A 23345-nucleotide genomic window follows, 5' to 3' on the forward strand; every position below is an offset into this window, starting at 1 on the left:
TCACCGTGGGGGATTTGGTACATGCACATAACAAATTTTAATTTCCTTTCCCCTCCCCTCCATCCCCCTTTTACTTTTCAAGCATCAGTCATTTATTTATTTTATAAGACATTATAAAGTTAATTATCATATATACAGATTGAAAACCAAACTAATACGTCAAAGAACATATAAAACATGTAACACAGTTGTACTAAGTCAAGGTACACTTTTAGATACATTGTCTGTGCGGGATTACAATATTTTTTTTAATTCTCTTTTTTTCCATTATATGTCTTCTTTTAGTACTTTACATATATGGAATTTTCCACATAAGAGAAATCACGCAAGGCTTAAGCTTGTGTGTCTTGAGTTACTTCACTTAACATAATGGTCTCAAGGTGCATACATTTTCCAACAGATAACTCAAGTTTATCCTTCTTTATGGCAAAGCAGCACTCCATTGTGTATAAATACTACATTTTTTTTAATACTACAATTTTTTATCCATTCATCTATTGATGGACATTAAGGCTGTTTCCAAGATTTAGCTATTATGAATTGTGCTGCTATAAATATGGATATGCACACATCACTGTGATATGTCTTTAGCTCTTTTGGGATGATATTTAGAAGGGGAATAGCTGGGTCAAATGGAATTTCTACTTTTAGTTTTTTGAGGAATCTCCCTAGTGATTTCTATAGTGGTTGTATCAGTTTATATTCTCACCAACAATGAAGGGTTCCTTTCTCCCCCACAGTCTTGCCAGAATTTGTTGTGTTGTGCCCAGATCGCGATGTCCCAAAGACCACCAGGAGACCGTTTCCGATGTAAGCACACGAGGGTCGTTTATTCAAGCTTAAGCAGGGACTCTCAATTGTCACCGACGCAGCGGATCGAGATTGAGAGCCCCGAGCCTCGAAACTAGCAGGGTTTTTATTGAGTATACATCAAGCTTTGGTTGTTAGTAGCCAGGTGATTGGTTAATGCTAAATACATATGAAGTGTAGGGTTTTGATTGGTTAGGCTCGGGGGGGGGGTTAAGGGGGTTACGTATAGATTTTTGCAAGGGAGAAGGGGGCAAAGGTTAGGGGCCGACTGTCATAAGCTGATGGTTAGCAGGTCCACTGACTAATGGTCACATCTATCTTTTGTGGGCAGTTAGCCATTAACTGTTTACCTTATAGGTAGTGTGTCCGGAATGTCCTTCCTGAGTACACAGATGGCTGGGTAATAAACTTAGGAATTTTGAGTGGATAAGCACAAGTTTGAGAGAACAAAGGAGACAGCTCCAAAATGGAGTCACTTTGAGAGAACAAAGGAGACAGCTCCAAAATGGAGTCACTCTGGCTCCACATTCCCCCCTTCTCAGGGTGCTGTAGAGGGCCAATCATGGGCCTCTGGGGGTTAATTCTGTCAAATCAATAGGTATTGGCTGGTATTGGGACCTGAGTACCATTAACTGAACAGCGTTAATTCGCTTTTTAATGAACGAAACTAGTCTATTAAGTATGCAAGGTCCAAAGGTTAATAGTAGCAACATGATAAGCAAGGGGCCCAACAGGGTAGAAATTAGGGTAGTGAGCCAAGGGGAAGAATTAAACCAAGATTCGAACCAGGTTTGAGATTGTTCTTTTTCTTGTTTACGTTTGGCGATGCCTTCTCTAACTTTAGCCATGGATTCTTTGACTACTCCTGAATGATCTATATAGAAACAGCATTCTTCACCTAGTGCAACACAGAGCCCTCCTTGTTGAAGGAAAATTAAGTCCAGCCCCCTTCGGTTTTGGAGGACTACCTCTGCTAGTGAAGTTAAAGACTCTTGGAGGTGGGAGATGGAGCTTTCTAGCCTTTCAATATCTATATCTATGGCTGTCCTTAAGTCATTATAATATTTATTGTGTATTAGTAGCGATGAAACTCCCGTTCCTGTCCCAGCTAGTCCTAATCCTAAGAGAACGGTCAAAGTAATGGCCGTTACAGGTTCTCGTTTAACTCTGACCTGGGTTTCAGCCAGGCGGCTGGGGATGTCTTTTTCTGAGTGATATAACAACCGGGGGACTAATTGTACAAGTACACAGAAATCTCTTGTTTGTTTTAACACTAGCCCATGTACACAAGGGGTAAGTCCAGAGGAACAGGCCCACCATCCATCATAAGGGGGAATGAGATATTTAGGCCTAGGTCTAAGGACGGTTTTGTTACAAAGGTGTTGGTGGGAGACCGGGACACTGCCGACACAAGTTCCTTGCCCAGTTACTGATTGTAGGGTCAGCCTAGCTGTCCCTTTTTGTTGCCATCTACATTGAGTCGGGCTGTCTGACTCAGTGAAATTGTCTAGATAAGCTACTGCTTCATAGTATGGGGGCTTAGTATCATAACATAGCCAGCAGGACTGAGTGAGGTCTGGCCTAGATGCATTTAGGGCTTTAAAGGTGTGGACCATCAGTTCCCAAAGGGGGTCCTGGTCCCGGTTATGATCGACTTTATCAATCTGGGTGATCATTTGAATCAAGGGCGGGGATGTGGAAGCGGAGGTTAAGTCTGATGGCCGTACGGAGGCGTTTGGTTTTGGTGACATAGGCGAGCTTTTTGGGGAAGGGGGCTTAATAGGTCTGAAAGGGGCTATTGGAGCTAGCGCCAAGTTTGGCCCTATTAATTGGGGAGACCCTATGGTGAGCGGCTCTGCCTTCAGTTTTATAGTGAATAACAACCCGGTATCATAACCATCTTGATATAGACGGAGTCCCCAAGTCTGGCCTGTTTCCCATTTAGTGTACCTTTTACCTGAATCCGTGAATGAAAGTCTGACCGGGTTACAGAGGAACCCGGTACAGGGGCCACTAAGAACTAAGAAATTACCACCCTTTTGATTTGTCTGCAGGCCAGGGGGCCCAGGGACTCTTTTTAAAGAAATAAAATCGTCCTTGACAGGCGGGGCCCAGGAGACGGTGCCCGTGGACTCACATCCCCATTTGGCACAATAGAACTGGTCAGGTCCCCCGCACTTGTTTATCTGAGACTGTGTGCACCTTTCTCCCGGACAAACATAAAAGGGGGTGCTTTGTAGGATGTTTCTATCAAGAGAATGGCTACACCCAGGGTCAAATCTAGGAGGGGCCATGGGTACTGGAGCCATGGGCAGGGATGTTCTATTAGTATTACATTGGCCTATGCCTTTTTTACATATTGGCTCTCCTCTAGGCCCGATTTTCCAGTTTCCAGTGTTCCAAGTCCCTGTGGCGAGCGAACACAGGTCAAAGTCTAGGTCTGGCCACCAGGTAAGTGGTGGAGCCACTTCGGATGAACTATTAACAATGTTGCCCGTAGACGTACTAATGATCATCCAGGTTAAATTTAAGGGAGCATATGGGTTTTGTCCTCCTAGTGTCGGTGTCAAAAGTACAGTTACCATAATCACGATCGTCGACGACGTAGCTTGAGTTTGAGGGGACTGTCTTGGTCTCTGGACACCTGCCATGATGGAACGAAGTCTTCTAGGACAGTGTGAGGATCTGCAGGGCGAACGTGGGTGTAGTGTACCCACGAAGCAATCCCGTCGACCTTGAGAGCAGTGGGCGTGGTCAGGACTGTGACGTAGGGTCCTTTCCAACGGGGCTCAAGGTCTTTCTGCCGGTGTCTCCGAACGAAGACCCAGTCTCCAGGTCGGTAGCGATGGGGCTCAGGAGGTGGTCCGGTCTGGTGTAAGGCTTCTAACTTAGGCCAGATGTCTTCGTGTACACTTTGGAGGCTTTTTAAAGAAAGTAACAACTTTTGGTCATCAAATTCAACAAGTACATTTGAGTGAAGGTTGGGGATAATGGGAGGGGGAATTCCAAACATGATTTCAAAGGGGGTCAACCCCATTTTATAGGGTGAATTGCGCACCCTATAAAGGGCGAAGGGAAGGAGAGTCACCCAGTCACCGCCAGTCTCTAAGGTTAATTTAGTTAAGGTCTCTTTTAAGGTTCTATTCATCCTTTCTACCTGTCCTGAGCTTTGGGGTCTGTATGCACAATGTAATTTCCAATCTGTCCCCAACACCTGTGCTAGGGTTTGACTCACCTTGGAAATGAAGGCGGGTCCATTATCTGATCCTAGCATTACTGGAAAACCGTACCTTGGCAGGATGTCTTCTAGCAGCTTTTTAGTCACACTCTGCGCTGTCTCATGTTTGGTAGGAAACGCTTCTATCCATCCTGAAAAAGTATCTACGAAAACTAACAAGTATTTATAACCGTACTTTCCAGGTTTTACCTCGGTGAAGTCCAATTCCCAATAGGCTCCAGGTCGGTTTCCCCTCAGCCTATTTCCTGGGTTGGCCCTATTGTGGGTGGCATTTGTCAATTGACAGGCTTTGCAGGTAGCAACAATATGTTCAATTGTAGAATTAGCATCACGGATCTTAATTTCAGCATGTCTCAGGAGATCTTGCATTTTCCGAGTGCCCATGTGGGTGGTCCGGTGTATCTTGGAGAGAACTTGTTCTCCCAGTGTCTTAGGCAGGATGACTTTACAATCAGAAGATTTCCACCACCCGTTGAGGCACTGGGGCGTAGGTAATTGTTTTATCCAATTTAAGTCCTTTTCAGTGTACTGGGGCTTTTCTGGGAGGGCTGCACTTCCCGGATCGGGCAGCTGAGTGGCCAGTGTCAGATCAACCTTTAAAGCTATTTTTTGGGTCGTCTGGTCAGCTAGATTATTTCCTCTGGCAATTGGAGTGTCGCCCTTCTGGTGTCCTGGGCAATGGATAATGGCTAATTTTTTCGGTAGCCAGAGGGCTGTTAAGAGGGCAAGGATCTCTTCTTTGTTTTTAATAGTCTTTCCTTCAGCTGTCAAGAGTCCCCTTTCTTTGTAGATGGCCCCATGGACGTGCGCAGTGGCAAAGGCATACCGGCTATCTGTGTATACATTTAACTTTAGGCCCCGTCCTAAAGTCAATGCCTTGGTCAGGGCTACGAGTTCTGCTCGTTGTGCTGAGGTCCCGGTGGGCAATGGTTCTGCCCAAATGACCTCAGTTTCTGTCACCACAGCTGCCCCAGCATACCTGTGGCCCTCACGAACGAAGCTGCTTCCATCAGTGTACCAGGTGTTGCCTGCGTCTGGCCATGGTTGGTCACTCAGATCTGCTCGAATTCCGTGTACCTGGGCCAGGATATCTGTGCAGTCGTGAAGCGGAGCCTCTAAGTTCGGGTCTGGTAACAGTGTGGCTGGGTTTAAAGCAGCCGGGGCCTGAAAGACAACTCGGGTTGGATTTAGGAGTAAGCTCTGGTAGTGGGTCTGTTGTGCCCAGATCGCGATGTCCCAAAGACCACCAGGAGACCGTTTCCGATGTAAGCACACGAGGGTCATTTATTCAAGCTTAAGCAGGGACTCTCAATTGTCACCGACGCAGCGGATCGAGATTGAGAGCCCCGAGCCTCGAGACTAGCAGGGTTTTTATTGAATATACATCAAGCTTTGGTTGTTAGTAGCCAGGTGATTGGTTAATGCTAAATACATATGAAGTGTAGGGTTTTGATTGGTTAGGCTCGGGGGGGTTAAGGGGGTTACGTATAGATTTTTGCAAGGGAGAAGGGGGCAAAGGTTAGGGGCCGACTGCCATAAGCTGATGGTTAGCAGGTCCACTGACTAATGGTCACATCTATCTTTTGTGGGCAGTTAGCCATTAACTGTTTACCTTATAGGTAGTGTGTCCGGAATGTCCTTCCTGAGTACACAGATGGCTGGGTAATAAACTTAGGAATTTTGAGTGGATAAGCACAAGTTTGAGAGAACAAAGGAGACAGCTCCAAAATGGAGTCACTCTGAGAGAACAAAGGAGACAGCTCCAAAATGGAGTCACTCTGGCTCCACAGGTCAGGCGAGCATTGCTGAGCCATCGATCTGGAGGCTGTTTTAGGACTCCCTCAATGGCGTGAGGGGTGGTCACGCATAGTTCTTGGCCTAATGTCAATTTGTCAGCGTCTTTGACCATTAGAGCTACTGCTGCAATCATTCTTAGGCACGGGGGCCATCCTGACGCAACTGGATCAAGTCTTTTTGATAAGTACGCCACTGGGCGGCGCCATGGCCCTAGATACTGGGTCAGGACGCCCTTAGCGACTCCTTTGTTTTCATCAATGTAAAGGTGGAATGGCTTAGTAATATCAGGCAAGCCCAAGGCTGGTGCCGTCAGCAAGGCTGTTTTAATTTGATCGAAAGATTTTTGTAGCTTTTCTGTCCATTGAAAAGCCTGACTGTCTCTAGTTGCCTCGTAGAGGGGCTTTGCGAGCTCTGCGAACCCTGGTATCCATAGGCGGCAGAAGCCCGCCGATCCCAAGAATTCTCTGACTTTTCGAGGGGAATCTGGTGTGGGTATCTTAAGAACTGTCTCTTTTCTAGCATCCGACAGCCATCTCTGCCCTTCTCTAAGCACGTACCCCAGGTAGCTTACCTCGGGTTTGCAGATCTGGGCCTTTTTAGCGGACACCCGATACCCCAGCTCTCCTATGACCATCAAGAGTCTCTTGGTTCCATTTAAGCAGTCTTCCTGTGTCTCAGCTGCCACAAGAAGGTCATCTACATATTGTAACAGAGTTAGTTGGGGGTTCTGGAGGCGAAACTCACCCAGGTCTTCATGTAGGGCCTCGTCGAAGATGGTGGGAGAGTTTTTGAATCCTTGAGGTAATCGGGTCCACGTCAGCTGTCCGTTGATGCCTTGCTCTGGATCACTCCATTCAAACGCAAAGATGTGTTGGCTTTTAGGTGCCAGTGGAAGGCTAAAAAAAGCATCTTTGAGATCTAAGACTGTGTACCAGCGATGGCTCGGGGGAAGAGAACTCAATAGGGTGTATGGATTAGGTACTGTGGGGTGGATGTCCATAACCCTCTTGTTTACCTCCCGGAGGTCCTGCACTGGCCGATAGTCATTAGAATGAGGTTTTCGTACTGGCAACAAGGGGGTGTTCCAGGCCGATTGGCAAGGTCTGAGAATCCCCTGAGCAAGTAACCTCCTGATGTGTGGAGTTATTCCTTTCTGGGCCTCCAGGGGCATAGGATATTGGCGAACTCGTACCGGATCTGCTCCAGGTTTTATTTCTATAAACACCGGTGCCCTGTGTATAGCTAGCCCCATGCCTCCAGTTTCCGCCCATGCTTGTGGGAACATGGAGAGCCATTGTTCCATATCAGGATCAGGAGGGGCCCTCTTTTGATGTAGTAGATATTCATCCTCCAGGTTTATGGTTAGTACCTGAATGGGCCTTCCCTCTTGATTAAGGACTTTTGTGCCCCCGGGTTGGAAATGAATTTGAGCCCCTAATTTAGTAAGTAAGTCTCTTCCTAATAAGGGGTAGGGGCAGTCTGGTATAACCATAAATGAGTGGGTTACTTGGCCCACTCCCAAGTCTACTGTTCTTTGGGTTGTCCATGAATACTTTTTCATGCCTGTAGCTCCTTGAACCCAGGAGGTTTTATCAGAAATATGGCCACACGGTTTGAGTAGAACTGAATGTTGAGCCCCTGTATCCACCAGGAACTCGATAGGTCTCCCCTCCACTTTTAGGGTTACCCTGGGCTCGGGGAGGGGTGCCGAACCCCGTCCCCCCTAATCATTTGATTCATCCATAGCCAGGATAGGGGTCTTGGGGCGTCCTTCTCGCTGTTTCTTTTTAGGACAGTCCCTGGCCCAGTGTCCGTATTCTTTGCAATAAGCACATTGATTTTTCCCCAACTGGGGGCGCTCTCTGCGTCTCTCTTTGTTTTCTCCTTCCATCACAATCTTTTTTAGTCTACGTTCACATTCTTTCTGCTCTCCCGCAGTGGCAGCCAGAAGGATCCGAGCTAAGTTTCGGGTCTGGCGGTCATCAGCTTTTTCTCGTTTCTCCTCTGCGGTTTCTCTATTGTTATATACTTTCTCTGCCACTGCCACTAAGTCCTGAATACTCTTTTCTCCTAACCTATCTACTTTCTGTAACTTTCTCTTAATGTCTGGCGCCGCCTGGTTGACAAAATGTATTATTACAGCTGCCTTTGTCTCAACTGCTTCTGGGTCCATAGGAGTGTACCTACGAAAAGCTTCCTGAATTCTTTCTAGGAAAGCAGCAGGGCTTTCATCTAACTTTTGTTGTACATCCCCTACCTTAGCCAAATTGGTGGGCTTCCTCGCCGCTGCTCTGAGACCTCTTAATAAAGTCTGGCGATAGACTCGAAGTCTCTCCTTACCTTCTGCCGTATTGAAGTCCCAGTTAGGTCGGGACAGAGGAAAAGAAGTGTTGATGGTGTCTGCATTGGTGGTGGGCTGACCACTGTCACCAGGAACCAATTTTCTGGCCTCATTCTGGATTCTCTCTCGTTCCTCAGTGGTGAACAGAACCTGCAGAAGCTGTTGACAGTCATCCCAAGTGGGCTGATGGGTAAACAAAACAGTTTCTAACAGGTTAATCAAATCTCTAGGGTTATCAGAGAAATTGGCATGTTGTCGGCGCCAATTATAAAGATCACTGGTAGCAAAGGGCCAGTAATGATGAGGCTGGTTTCCATGTTCATCAGGGGGCCCTATTGCTCGCAGCGGGCAGACAGTTGAATCTGCCGGTCCTGCCGGCGAGGCGGCGCGCCGGTGACGAGTATTTTGGGCGGGACCATCACGGTTGTCGGCGGCGCCCGGGGCGGGCTCCCCAGCCCCGGCTGGGACTGGGTCACCTCCTCCAGCCTGCTGTGGCGGAAGAAAGGGGAGGGAATAGGGGGGAGGAAATATAAGATCTTCCTCGGTCCCTCCCTGGAGGACAGGGTAAAGTGGCGCGGTTGGCTTGGTTTCGGTTTGTTTTTCATCCGCGCGCTTTTTAGGAGCCTTTTCTTTGGCCGTCAGGATTAACTCCGGTTGCTGCTGCTGTGAAGGCAAAAAGAGCTTAACCCATGGGGGCGGGTTAGAAACCAGAAATTCCCAAACGGCGATGTAGGGTATCTGATCGGGGGGGAGGATGGCTTTACGAACTCTGCGAATTATCTGCAAATCAAAAGTTCCCTCGGGGGGCCATCCTACCCCGAGGGAGGGCCACTCTGAGTTACAGAGGGTGATGAACTTAGTCTTCTTAATTTCTAAACTTAAGTTATGAGCGCTCTCTTTAACTTCTTTGAAATGGTCTGTTACAAGGGAAAGAGGGGTAGTCACAGTCTGTCCCATCGTCTCGGTCCAAGTCAGCACAAACAGACACACAAACGCAACAGAGAAGCACAAGGTGAGACAAAACCGTCCTCCGCGCGATCGGAGGCAATGCAAATGGGACGACGGCCTCCTGCCGTGCCGCGGGAGCGACCCGCACCGTCCCTCCAGGAGTCTCACTGACCCGTACTCTTGGGGCACTCCGTCCCCACCAGTGGAATCCGGAACGTCTTCCAGGATTCCGGGTCGGCGGCCCTTGCAGCGCGTCCGCCTAGACCGTCTGCCGACCTTCCCAGAAAATAGGCCCAGACTTTACAAGCACAAAGAAAACACTCACCAGCCGGCGTTGACCCTCCGGTACGGGAGTCCTGAAGGTCTTGGGATCCCGGACGAGCCCCCAAATGTTGTGCCCAGATCGCGATGTCCCAAAGACCACCAGGAGACCGTTTCCGATGTAAGCACACGAGGGTCGTTTATTCAAGCTTAAGCAGGGACTCTCAATTGTCACCGACGCAGCGGATCGAGATTGAGAGCCCCGAGCCTCGAAACTAGCAGGGTTTTTATTGAGTATACATCAAGCTTTGGTTGTTAGTAGCCAGGTGATTGGTTAATGCTAAATACATATGAAGTGTAGGGTTTTGATTGGTTAGGCTCGGGGGGGGGGGGTTAAGGGGGTTACGTATAGATTTTTGCAAGGGAGAAGGGGGCAAAGGTTAGGGGCCGACTGTCATAAGCTGATGGTTAGCAGGTCCACTGACTAATGGTCACATCTATCTTTTGTGGGCAGTTAGCCATTAACTGTTTACCTTATAGGTAGTGTGTCCGGAATGTCCTTCCTGAGTACACAGATGGCTGGGTAATAAACTTAGGAATTTTGAGTGGATAAGCACAAGTTTGAGAGAACAAAGGAGACAGCTCCAAAATGGAGTCACTCTGAGAGAACAAAGGAGACAGCTCCAAAATGGAGTCACTCTGGCTCCACAGTTGCTGGCTGATTTCTTGATGGGAGCTATTCTTTCTGGGGTGAGATGGAATCTCAGTGTTGTATTAATTTGCAGTTTGCAAATGGCAGAGATGTTGAACATTTTTTCATGTATGAATTGGCTGTTTGTATTACTTTATCTAAGAAGTATCAGTTCATCTCAGATGCCCATTTTTTAAAATTGAGTCTTTAAATTTGGGAGGTCTAATTTTTTTTGAGTTCTTTATATATTGTAGATAGTAGTCCTTTGTTTGAAGAGTAGCTGGCAAAAATTCTTTCCATTCTTTAGGTTGTCTTTTCACTCTGTTAGTGGTTTCCTGTGCTGTGCAGAAGCTTTTGAATTTGATGCGGTCTCATTTGTTGAATCTTGGTATTATTTCTTGTACCATCGGGGTTTTGTTCATAGTCTTTACCTAAATCTATGTCTTCAAGAGTTTTACTTATTTTGTCTTCTAGCAGATTGTGTCTGTTCTAATGTTTGGATCTTTGATCTATTTTGATATTAGTTTAGTGCATGGTGAGAGATATGGGTCTAGGTCCAACCCTCGGCATGTGGAAAGCCAGTTTTCCCAACACCATTTGTTAAAGAGCCTATCTTTCCTCCAGTGAAGGGATTTGGCTCCTTTGTCAAAGATAATATAGCTGAGTGTGCATGGAGTTGTTACTGTGTCTTCCTTCTATTCTGTTCCATAGATCCATGAGTCTGTTTTTTTTTAAATTTTTTGTTTTTTGTGTTTTTTTGCCAATACCATGCTGTTTTTATCACTGTAGCCTTGTAATATAACTTGAAGTTCAGGATTGTGGTGTCTCCTGCCTTGCTCTTGTTGCCTATAATTCCTTTTGCTATTCTAGGTCTCTTCTGGTTCCATATGAATTTTAGAATTGCTTTCTCAAGTTCTGTAAAGAATGTTATTGGAATTTTGAGTGAGATTTCATTGTATCTGTATATCAGTTCTGGAAGTATAGCCATTTTAACCATATTGGTTCTGCCTACAGGAACAGGGGATATCTGTCCATTTTCTGATATCTTCTTCAATCTCCCTTTTGGAGTACTATAGTTTTTCACTGTAGAGATCTTTTCTTTAAAACTACAATGAACAACACCTGTTCTTAGTGCCTTCCTGCAAAGGCCTCTGTCCTCTAGACTTGGATCTCCACTGCCTGTTGGATACTCTACCAATGTCTTACAGGCATCACAAACTCCACACATGCAAAATGGAACTCCTGTCAGTATCCCCCAAACAAAACTAAAACAACAACCAACATGCTCCTTCTTTCATCATCATCTCTATCTTAGCAGGTGGCAGTTCTGCTCTTCCAATTGGTTCAGCAATATAACCCTACGATTTGTCTTTGACAACTTTCTCTTTCTCATATCCCACCTCCAACATAAATCCCATCCACAAGACCTTCAAAGCACATCCAGAATCTGACCCTGTCTCATCACCTCTACCATCTCCGCCCTGGGCTGAAACATTGCTCTGTATTTTGTATTTCTGCAGCAGCCTCTTATCTGTCTCCTTCCCACCACATTTGTCCATTCCCCACCCCCATCATGTTTCAGCACAGCAATCAGAGTGATTCTTCTAAAATATGTTAGAATACCTCACTGCTCTATTAATATCTTTTCCCTTTCCTCAGCTGTCTCCCTCAGAGAAGAGACATAACCCTTTCTATGGCCTTGAACACCCTGCTGAAAATGACCCCCTCGCCCTCTGACCTCTTCCTATTACTTTCTCCATTCCAGGCTTTGTTCTGTGAGTGTGAGCATCCCAAGAACACTCCATTTCATGGCAGTTACAATAGTTGTTCCCTCTGCCTGGAATGCTTTTCCTTCTGACCTCTGCAAGGCTTTCTCCCTACTACTCAACAAGTGAGGGCTTCCTTGGCCACCTGTCGTACAATAGCCCTCACATCCAGGTGCTTCTTACCCCCTTTGCCCTGTTTCACTCTTCTCTGTAGCATTCATTCCTGTCTCACATGTATGGTTAATTGTTTATTTATTTTGTTGTTTGTCTCTACTAAGTAGCATAACATGGCAGGAGGCTAGCACTTGGTCACTTTTGCTTACCATATTACCAGTGCACAAAATAGCACCTGGTATATGGCAAATGCCTAATGAAATTTTATCAAATTAATGAAATGGGACTGTTAGTTACTTTGCAACATCCCAGACTGATTATATCACACAAGAACCTGAAATACTCAGTGTGAGCCTTGGCACTGCCATCAGGCTTCCTCCTATCATGGAGGCATTGAATCAGATAAGTTGTCATATTTAAAGTACCTACTGTGTGCCAGGCTCCATGAAACAAGCATGCTTGAATTGCTGTTGTTCCTGGTTCCTCAATGTCTCCCCCGCCTCAAGGCAGTCCAGTCTGGTCCCAGCTGATTATTCAAATTTTTCCTACTTAAAAAACTCAGACCTCCCAAATTTAAAGACCCAATCCAAAAATGGGCATCTGAAATGAACAGACATTTCTCAGACAAAGAAGTAGAAGTAGCAAATAAACATATGAAAAAACGTTCAACATTACTGGCCATTTGAGAGATGCAAATGAAAACAACACTGAGATCCCACCTCACCCCAGAAAGAATGGCTGCTATCATGAAATCAACCAATGAAAAATGCTGGTGGGGTTGTGGGGAAAGAAGAACACCGCTCCACTGCTGGTGGGAGTGTAGACTCGTGCAACCACTGTGGAAATCAGTATGGAGACACCTCAAAGAAGTAGGACTGGAAGTCCCATTTGACCCAGCTATTCCCGTGCTGGGGATCTTCCCCAAAGAATTAAAAGAATCATACCACAGTGAGATATGTGCACCCATGTTCATAACAGCACAATTTGTAATAGCTAAAACTTGGAAGCAGCCCAACTGCCCATCAACTAGAGACTGGATAAAGAAAATGTGGTTTTTTAAATAAAATGGAGTACTATTCAACCATAAAAAATGAGAAATTAGAGACATTTATCGCTAAATGGATGCACATTGAGGCCATACTCTTGAGGACACACATATGTAAATACTGAAACTGCAAGTGTAAATAAGGACTAAAAGGTATTATATATAATGTGAAATAGCAAGCAAAGGGGAAGGGGAAGTGGGCGGGGTAGGGGAAAGGAAAGAAGGGAATGGAATTAATATGAGAAGATGAAAAAAATGGAAAGAAATCTTTGTAAATAGGGAGGAATGGAGGGGTTGAAGGGAGAGCAGGGGAATGGGAAAAAAATAAGAACTAGGAGAGATTATGTAAAGGTGCAAATTTCTAATGATGAATGTCATTATACTGTATACCTAAAATGTACCAATCAGTTTAATTGAAAAAAACTCAGGAATTCCTGAGAGAGCCCCTTCAGGCACAGTGATTCATTAGCATGACTCAGCAGCACTCAGAAAAAGTTTTAGTTAGCATTCGTGGCTTATTCTAGAGGAGTCACTCACAGGGTCACGTGGAAGAGACACACTGGGCAAAGTTAGGGGAAGAGTGTGAAGCTGCTGTGACCTGGCGCAGGACTCCCCTCCAGCCCTCTGACATGCTCGCAGACCCAGAAGCTCTCCCAGGCTCATTGTTTGGGGTTGTAATGGAGTTTTTATTCCGTGAGTGTGATCGGTGAACTCACTGGCCTTGGTTATTGGATTCAGTTTCAGCACTTCTCCCTGGAGGTCAGGAGGTATAAGTTCCAGCTCTCCTCCTGAGTGGCCTTCGGCAGCCAGCCCCCGGGGGGAAGCTATTTAAGCACATATCAGAAATCACTGTGTTAGCATGAACTCAAGCATGGTTGTAATATGAATAACAAACATTCTTATCACTCAGGAAATTCCAAGAGTTTCAGGAGATCTGTGCCCGGATCTGGGAACAAAAATGAAATACATTTTTTATCACCCCACACTTAAGAAAGTGGGCAAATGACCATTTTTCTCTTCCTTAAGTTGAAATAGCAATGAATAGGCTTTAAAAGTATTATTAAAAGAATAATTTTCTAATAATACATATTGGCTATTTTGTATAGCTAATAAGGGATCTTGAGTGATTGGCCAAAAACTTGGACTTAGACTTAGAAATTGAAAAAAAATCCATGCTGTGTAAGAGGTGGAAACATAATAGAATTCAGAAGTGATGTGTGAAGGCTGGGCACAGTGGTACATGCCTGTAATCCCAACTACTTGGGAGGCTGAGGCAGGAGGATTGGAAATTCAAGGCCAGTCTGGGCAAATTAGCAATACTGTGTTTCAAAATTTAAAAAATGTAAAAAGGCTTTCTATAAAATGGAGTACTACTCAGCCATAAAGAATGAGAAACTAGAGACATTTATAGCTAAGTGGATGTACATTGAGGCCATACTCTTAAGTGAAACAAATAGGACACATGTGTAAATACTGAATAGTTTCTCTGGTGTGAAAAACTAAAAGCATAAATAAGGATCAAAATGTATAATTGATATTGTGAAATAGGAAGAAAAGGTCTAAAGGAGTAGGGGAAGTGGGAGGGGTAGAGGAAAGAGAAGGGAAAAAAAAGAGAAAAGGAAAAAGTGGAAACAAAGTCTTTGTAAATAGGGAAGGGTGGAGGGGGTGAAGGGTGCAGGGCCGGGGAATGGGGAAAAAATAAGAACCAAGGTACATCATGTAAAGATACAAGATCCCAATGATGAATGTAACTGTATTGTGTACCTAAAATGTACTAATAAACTTAATTTAAAAAATGTAAAAAGGCTAGGGATGTAGCTCAGTGGTAGAAAATTGTGTAGCATGTTTGAGAGCCACTACTGCCTCAAAAAATGTGACATATATTTGGAGATTTACATGTTCAATTTTCATGACAGAGTGAAAATTTACATGTATATTTGTATATATATATATATGTGTGTATGCATGGGAGAATATGATTTTGGAGTCATAGTAGAAAAATACATATCAAAAACATTCTGTAATTTAAAAGAAACCCTGCACTTGGCTGTCTTAATAGCCATATCTGCAGGGAAAAGCATGAGGAAGTTCTTCATTTCAGTCTCCTCCTTAGAGTTTAGTCTGTATTGCTGCAAGCTGGAACTATAGGGGGAAGGTGGAGCGATGCCCAGAGAGTTTAGAAAAGAAACATGTGGTGAAAGACTTGAGCTGTAAAATCTAAGGGCAAGTTAAGGAGCTGGCTCATTCTGCTAGGAAAAGAGGTGTGACGTGGAGGTTGTAGGGAATTTAAAAAATAATAAGAGGCAGAAAAGGATGGCCAGCTGTTCTCCATAGCTAATGAATACGTAATTTGAAGAAATAAACTCAAGCTGCACTGGAAGGGATTCAGATTGATGTTAAGATAATTTTTCAGTTGTGGATGCTTCTGCCCAGTTAACAGAGCTGATTTCTGCTTTTCTAGACATTTCTGAGTACATAGAATCGAATAATTTATAAATATGGGAAAAGCTGGAAAGGACTGAGCATGATAATCTCTCAAAGTATCTTCAGTTTTAAAATTTTGGTTCTGTGATTATATATATATATATATATATATATATATATATTTTTTTTTTTTTTTTTTTTTTTTTTTTAGGAAGAAAAGAAACAAATTCTAATCAGATGGCTTAGATTTCCCTCTAGTGGTGTAGAAAGGAACTTGGTACAGTTGTCTTCCTACAAGTCGCTCAGCAGAATTAAACTTGGGAAAAAAGCAAAGATACAGTTTTTTAATATTTCTGCTAATCTGTGGAAATTATTTCCTGGAAGAAAACCCCCAAGCCCATGGTCCTCCTTCTGCTCGCTTGGATGTTGAGATCTGGACTCTTGCTGTGCCATCACTTTGCAGTGCTTTCCCTCCAGCTGAGAAGGGTTCTGGCACGGTCCATGGTGTTAGGTGAGAAACTCTCCCGGGCTAGGAGTGTGGCGGAAGTTTCCCAGGGACTAGTGTCTGCTGCCCTCCAGGGCTGTTGAGAGTTCTGATGACAGTTAGCCTTTTCCTCAGCCCGTCATTGTGACCAGAACTCCCTTCCGGGGCCTGTCTGCCCACGCTATGCACCCCCGGGGACCATTGTTCAAGCTAAGAAAAGAGAAGCCTTTGTGGTTTAAATAAAAATATTTCCCCAAAGGCTCATGTGTTCTAGGTGGGATTTTGCAAGGTGAGCACTGCTGTGCTGATGTCAGTGGATGAAATCTATTGACATGTTCGTAGTTCAATGTGCTTTTAGGAGGTAGGGCCTGGTGGGGTTGGAGGAAGTAGGTCACAGGGGGTGTAACCTGGAAGGGTATATTATTGTCCCAGCTCCTTCTCCTCTTTGGCTCTTTCCAACCCTCTCTGCTTCCTGGCTTCCAGGGATGAGCAGCTTTGCTCTGCCAGCCCCTCCTGCCATGACGTTTCTGCCTTGCATCCAGCTGATCATGGACTGAAACCTCTGAATCAGTGAGGCAGAATAAACCTTTCTCTTTTGGGGAGGATCTCAGTTCCTTTTCTCCCCAGATTTCTGGGCTCCTTCTACAATCTGCCAGCCCTCCACAGAAATCTTCAAGCTCCTTGTGAGAATCTCTATATCAGAAAAAGAGAAAAAATAAATTAAGATGCCCTAGATTTTTTGGATATGTAATTAATCAGATAAACCCATGTTCATTAATATTGAAATCATTTATGAATTTTGCTCCATTATCACTTGTTTCAATGTTAGTTAATTCAGATGTCAACAAAATAGGCAGTAAATGTAGATTGTGACAAGTTGAAGACAGTGACATGATGGCAACTCAGGACTCTCAAATAATTGCCTTCTTAATATATGGGCTAGATGTTTCAAGGTTGACAAAATTTTCTGGTTCCAAATGAAACAAAATATTTGGATTTTCAAAGAAATTTTTATTTTCAAAAATTAGCAGGGCAATGATTAAAAAATAAAACAAACCCTGTGTGAAGGACTTGTAGCTTCTAGTAATGGTAGACTAGGTGATTCAAACTAACCCTCTCTCTCAAAAGAAAAAATACTAAAAGACATGTCTAAAAGTATCTTCTTAAAAGCATCAGTGACCAGATAACAGCACAAAAAGGAGGATGAAGCCTGGGGAAAAAAGCCAGGAAGAAAGATTTTGCCTGCCTAGGAGAAATGCTAAGGAACAGTTGCCTCTAGTGTGAACTACGCAGGGTATAGGTGGCAGACATTGGGCCTAGGTGGGAAAGTGTCTTCTATTATGACCTGGCCCTGCCACAGAAAAGATAGGCCAAAGAGGCAGTTAAGAGGCAAACCTGTGTGGCAGATTCATATGGCTGAAGGAAAAAGGGTAAAAGTTCATTACTCGCCAAAGGCAAAGATCCTGACATAACAACCCCTGTTCTAGGTCATAAACTTGAAGGAAACCATTCTAAAGGTAGAGCACAGATTCTAATCCACGGATATAAATCCATGAACTGCCACCTCTGAACTACTACTTCCTCAGAAGCCTCAAGAAGGAAATGAAGGAAATGAATATCCTAGGTCTCAAGTTATTTCTATATGTAATTTTCTAAACAAAATAGCCAGCACACAATAAAAGGCTATAGGCCACTTGAATAGACAAAGTATTACGTAAGAGAATCAACAGAAATAATGTACAGCTGAAAGAAATCCACAGATACTGAAATTTATTCAGTACAGACTATAAAACAGCTATCTTTACGGGCCGGGGATTTAGCTCAGTGGTTCTGCTGCCTGCCTTGCAAGTGCAAGGTCCCAAGTTCAATCCCCGGTACCAAAAAAAAAAAGTTATCTTTACAATATTCAGGAAGTAAAATACCACATACAGAGAGATAAATATACTGAGTATACAAGACAAAGCACATAACTGGAGACTATAACAAGATATCAAGATGTTAAATTAGAGAACTGAAAAAATTAACTGAAATTAAGAACATAATAAATAGGTTTAACAGCAACTGAAGAGAGTATTAGTGAACTTAAAATATCCCAGAAGAAATTAGATACAATGCAGCTGGAGAGAAAAAAGTGGAAAATATAATACAGGGTCAGAGACATGAAGGTTACATGAGAAGGTCTAATATATTTTAGAGTCGCAAAAAAGCAGGAGAGAGACGCTAAGGTAAGCAAAACTTGAGAAGGTAATAGCTGTGGATGAAGGAAATTAGTTCACCAATTCTAGAAGGCCAAGCAGGAGATATAAACATAAATTCATATCTAGATACACCAATCTAAAATTGCAGAAAATCAAAGACAAAGCAGCAGTAGTTTGTCAACTAATTTTTCAACAGCAACCCTGAAATCCAGAAGACCAATTCACTATCAGCTTAAAATTCTCAATTTACTGAAACTCTTCTTGTAAAATGAAACCAAAATATATTTCAAATAAACAAAAACTGAGAGAATAGTGGACTCATACTAAAAAGAAAACTGTCAAAGACAGTCTTCAAGCAGGAGAAAAATTATCCCAGGTGGATATTTGGGATAAAGTGCAACAAAGAATGGAAACAAAGAAATGTTAAAAGGAGACATTAGCTACATAAAATACTAATAATAATGTCTAGTGGTGCTCTAAATATTTTACAGAACAGAACTAAAATTTACAAACACAATAAGTCTAAGAGTAACTGTAGATAAAATCCTGAACTACATTTCTTGCATATTTTGCAGGAAACGAAAGTATGGAAATATACTACAGGTAGATAAATTAAGGTGTCATGTTGTGATGTCTATGTAAACAAAAAGATTACAATTTCCTCAGAGAGGAAAATACAGAACAACTTTAAAAATAACCCAAGAGAAAAAAGAAAAATAAGTGTGTCAAATAAAAAGATATAATAAGAGATTTAAACTCAAAAATAGTATTCCTTTAAACATACATAAGTAAATACTCCAAGAGAAAGATGAAATTTGGATTTTAAGAAAAGACAAATTTAAGCTTAGAATAAAAGACATCTCAAGCAAAAAATACAGAATTTGATAGTTTAAAAATGGGAAAAAAATATATAAATAATTTTAAAATTAGCTTCATTAGTTTCAGATAGAGTACCCTTTTAAAGTGAAAAGCATTGCTAAAGATGAAGAGGCACTCTTCAAAATATTAACAGGTTTAATTTTCCCAGATGGCATAATTTTAAATTTACAAAGCAAAAACTGACAAAAAGATAAGAAGAAAATAGAGAAGTTTCAGTAATCCTCAAATATTTTAATACTTTGTTCAGTAATTGTTAGGACAAGAAGTCTCAGCAGTTAGTAAGAATGGAGAATATTTAAACAGTAGTAGTTAACATCCCCAACTTAATGGACATGTGCTTGTTTGTATATAGGGTACTATTACAAAGGCATTTAAGTTAGTAAAATCAAAATGAACACAAAAAGGATTTGATAAAATGCAACATTTGTTCATCATAAAAATTATTCCAAAAGGAGCCAATCCTTTTCATGTCATAGTGCTGTTAACAAATTTTGGATTCAGGCAATATACGCAGGTTGTATTTCAGCTACGAGGAAAAAACAATTTTGATGTGCTCATTTAAAACTCAAGCTGTGTTTTCAGCAGTACAAGCATCACTTATACAAATAATCTGAATATATTAAATTGTATGCAATTTCCCATGATTACTGTACTTCATAATTCTGAAAAGGGCAGTTTTCAGTACTGTACCTGAAACAGAAACCTTTCATAACAAAGGCATTAGCACAGAGATCTTTTAAACTTTCAGAAAGTAAAATTCTTTCTGTATAAGGGCTGTCTAGGGTAATAAGACACAGCCCAACTGAGCAGTTAAAATGATAGCACTGGCTGGATTTAGAGCTCAGCTTGGTTTTCATTAGCAATGAGATTTTGAGCAAATAATGCCATGCTTCCAAACCGCGGTTTTCTTATCTGTAAAATGGGTATGTTATCGCCTGCTTCATGGGCTATTATTACAGTTAGCTTAATAGATAAATTTGGGTTAGTACTTGGTACTTAGTGTCAACTATTAACAATTGTTAAGGAAGGATCAAAGCTTTATAACTCAAGGCACAAACTATGGATGAGACCAAGAGAAGATGTTTCTTCTTCCCCAAACTGTTGCAGATCAGTCAATTCTCTGTTTTGCTGTGGAGCCAATTGTGTTGCCTGTGACCTGGATGCAGCCAGGAAATGTGGTATTTTCTGGTTTCTGAGTCTGCTTTGGCAAGCACAAGACTGTGTTTGGTGTTCATTCCTATGTCCATGCTGCATATTTGCACATTTGTCCGGGTGAGGCCTCCTGCCTGCCATGGGTGACAGAGCCACGAATCCGGGCTGGGGATGCTGCACAGGGCCAGGCTGTGTAGACATCTGCCTGCCTGGTGACCACTGTGTGCACCTGTGTCCGAGTGCTGTGGAAAGTGGGTGAAGAGGACCCCCTGCCATGTGATGATATGAGCAACAGATCCCTCCTCTGTGCTCATTAGCACTAATTTGCAGCAACAGCTCTGAAATGTGGCATGGTGGTAACTCCAAGGCAGACAGAGTGTGGCTTTGAGATCTGGATTTTAACTGCTGGTCCATAGGGAAAAGGGCCAGCCAAATAGAATCTGTGTCTGTGAGTTGCTTTTATGCCTGTAAATAATCAGGCAATGAAAACATGATTTAAAATGGATAAAATGATAATTATGCTATTAAAATCTACTATTATTTACTATGTGACTATCACTTTGCTAAGTGCTTTAAATGTATTTCATGTTTACAACAACCCTGTGAGATAGAAACAATTAACATTGAGGTATACAGGGATGAAGAACCTTGTTTGCTAGTGCTAGAAATGGAAATGAAAGTAGGCCCTACTGATTCATGCGTTCAGCCAACATACTGTCAAGCTTTTCACATCATCTGTCCTTTAACCCACCTCTTGGACGTTCAAACTGTTTAAACTTCAGCCTAAACAGTAAGCCTGAAGCACTGTGTAAACTGCTTACCTTTTGCATTTGTCCTTAGCTGTTGCTGCTTTTAAAACTGCCTCAATGTGAAAATACCGAATAGTTTCTCTACTGTGAGAAACTGAAAGTGTAAAAGGACTGAAAGGTATAATAGATAATGTGAAAGAGGAAGAAAAGGGGCAAAGGGGAAGGGGAAGTGGGAGGGGTAGGGGAAAGGAAAGAAGGGGATGGAATTAATATGAGAAAATGGAAAAATGGAAACAAAGTCTTTGTAAATAGGGAGGGATGGAGGGGTTGAAGGGAATGCAGGGGAAGGGGAAAAAATAAGAACCAAGAGAATATGTAAAGGTGCAGATTTCCAATGATGAATGTTATTATATTGTATACCTAAAATGGACCAATAAAATAAAAATTTAAACAAATATAAAAATAAAACTGCCTCAAAACCTAGTGGCACAGTAATGAGAATTTGAACATTCTCATGAATGGTGGGGGCCAGGATTTGGACATGGCCTGTGAGGTGGCGTCTTGCCCTGTTCCATCATGTGTAGGGTCTGATGGGAAGCTAGAAAGATGGGGAGTAACTCAGACAGCTGGAGCTGGGATCTCTGGAGGCTTCTTCACCCCACACTGAATGCCTTTTGGCCTAACAATAGACTTAACATAGCCGCTTAGGGATCTATGGGTAGGGTTCAGGGCCTTCTGTGACCCAGACTCAGAGGTCATGTAACATCACTGCCCCTGAACTGTATTGGTTGGTATTCACAAGCCTGCCAAGTTTCAAGACAAGAGAAAGGAAATGCTCCCTTTAATGAGTTCCAAAGAATTTGCAGCCGTGTTTTAAAGCTGCCACACCATTCTTATCCTTTTATTTGTTGTATTTAGTCAGTTTTTTTTCACTATAATAAAATGTCTAGAATAATTAACAGAGAAAAGGTTGACTTGGGCCCATAGTTCCAGAGGTTCCACGGTTGGATTGGCCCCTTGTTTTTACTCTGAAGGGAGTGCCAGATGGCAATAGTTGGGACTTGTGGTAGAGTAAACTGCTCATTTCATGGGCAGGTGGTGAAGGAGAAAGAACAGAATAAGGAGGGACTAGACCGTCCCTTCAAGTGCATGACTGTGAGGACCTCAGGACCTCCCACAAGGCTCCATCTCTCTAAAGTGCCACCCTGGGTACCCAGCCTTTAACTCATGGACCATTGGGGAACATTCATCTCAATATAGCAACTGGTGTTGGAATATCCAATGTAATAATGATGACTCCATGTCTAAAAGCAAAACATGCTTCAGGAGCATAGGCTCCCCAGGATAAAGTCTATTTCTTCATACTTTTAATTGGAAAATGTTTTTGAAATGGTATTTTCCACTTCAAATTAGTGAAGAGCTGGGCATGGGGTTGTAGCTCAGTGGCAGAGCACATCAAAAAGAAAAGAAGAGAAAACAACAAAAACAGACCAACCACAAAAATCTCAGTAGCCTGAAACTATCGAAGACAAGGTGTATTTCATATTTGCACTTTATGTGTATCACACTATGGGTGGATGTGCTTCTCCATGTTGTGCTTTCTCCAGAGTTCAGGAATATGGAACAGGAACCTGGAACATTGCTGATCACTGTGTAGAGGGAGAAGAGCTTTGGCTAAAAATGACCACATCTTCTCCACTTTTAACCCACTGCAAATAGTCTCAGTGTCCCTTGTGACCAGGAGAGATCCTGGAAGCTCAGTCTCCCTATATTAGGGAGGAGAAGAAACTAGGTATTGGTATGTGACACTAACAGCTGCCACAGATCAAATAATGCCATGCAGGAAAGGGACCTGCGTGGAAAGCGACTTATTCTGAAGAGCCTTTCTGAGCTGAGACTAGCAAGGGCTTTATAAATAAATGTTTGAAATTCATCTTTTACAGAGTTAGTTTGGGTAAATGTAAACCAGTATGTGAATGTGTTCAGATTCCTATTTTACACAAACCAAATTAAAAAGTCCTGTAGAGTATACATATCTGAGTAAATAAGGAGAGGCTGGCTGGAGCTCTCACCATAAAGCAATCCCATGACCATCTATATCTAAGAAGCACTGATTTCCAGGGATGCCTCCTAGTCCTAGTGCAGTTTCCATATTGGGTCCAGGTCATGCTGATTAGTTTTTCATATTATAACAAAATAGGCAAACCACTTATAAAAAATACTTAGTTCAGCTTTGCAAGCTAAAAGTCTGAGATCCCATGGCCCCATAGGTTTAGCCTCAGGTGAGGGTCTAATAGAAGGTGGCATCATGGTGGGAACGTGGGCAAAAAGAAAGAATCACATCACCAGACAGGAAGCCAGGCAGGCTGGGGTCCCACAGACTCTTCTGACACAAAGACATCCCACTAAGTTCCATCCCTTAAAGGCTCACCATTTTCTAGTGTCACC

At 42.9% G+C, this 23345-nt stretch overlaps 2 protein-coding genes across 2 annotated transcripts in view; one reads left to right on the plus strand and one right to left on the minus strand.

Moving 5' to 3' along the window:
• Pgm5 (phosphoglucomutase 5) overlaps window positions 1-23345 on the plus strand; it is a 196676-nt gene that overhangs the window by 156174 nt on the left and 17157 nt on the right. The gene's annotated exons all lie outside the window — the stretch shown is intronic.
• LOC147825955 (uncharacterized) lies at window positions 803-9143 on the minus strand. Its single transcript, XM_087184079.1, is given in 2 exon segments — window positions 803-5258; window positions 5839-9143. Coding segments are annotated over 2 exon segments (5166 nt in total). The 3' UTR covers window positions 803-3397.

This window comes from Heterocephalus glaber, unplaced genomic scaffold (assembly GCF_053883595.1).
Source record: "Heterocephalus glaber isolate CG9 unplaced genomic scaffold, H.glaber_assembly_v1.0 deba00001481, whole genome shotgun sequence".
Lineage (NCBI taxonomy): Eukaryota > Metazoa > Chordata > Mammalia > Rodentia > Bathyergidae > Heterocephalus > Heterocephalus glaber.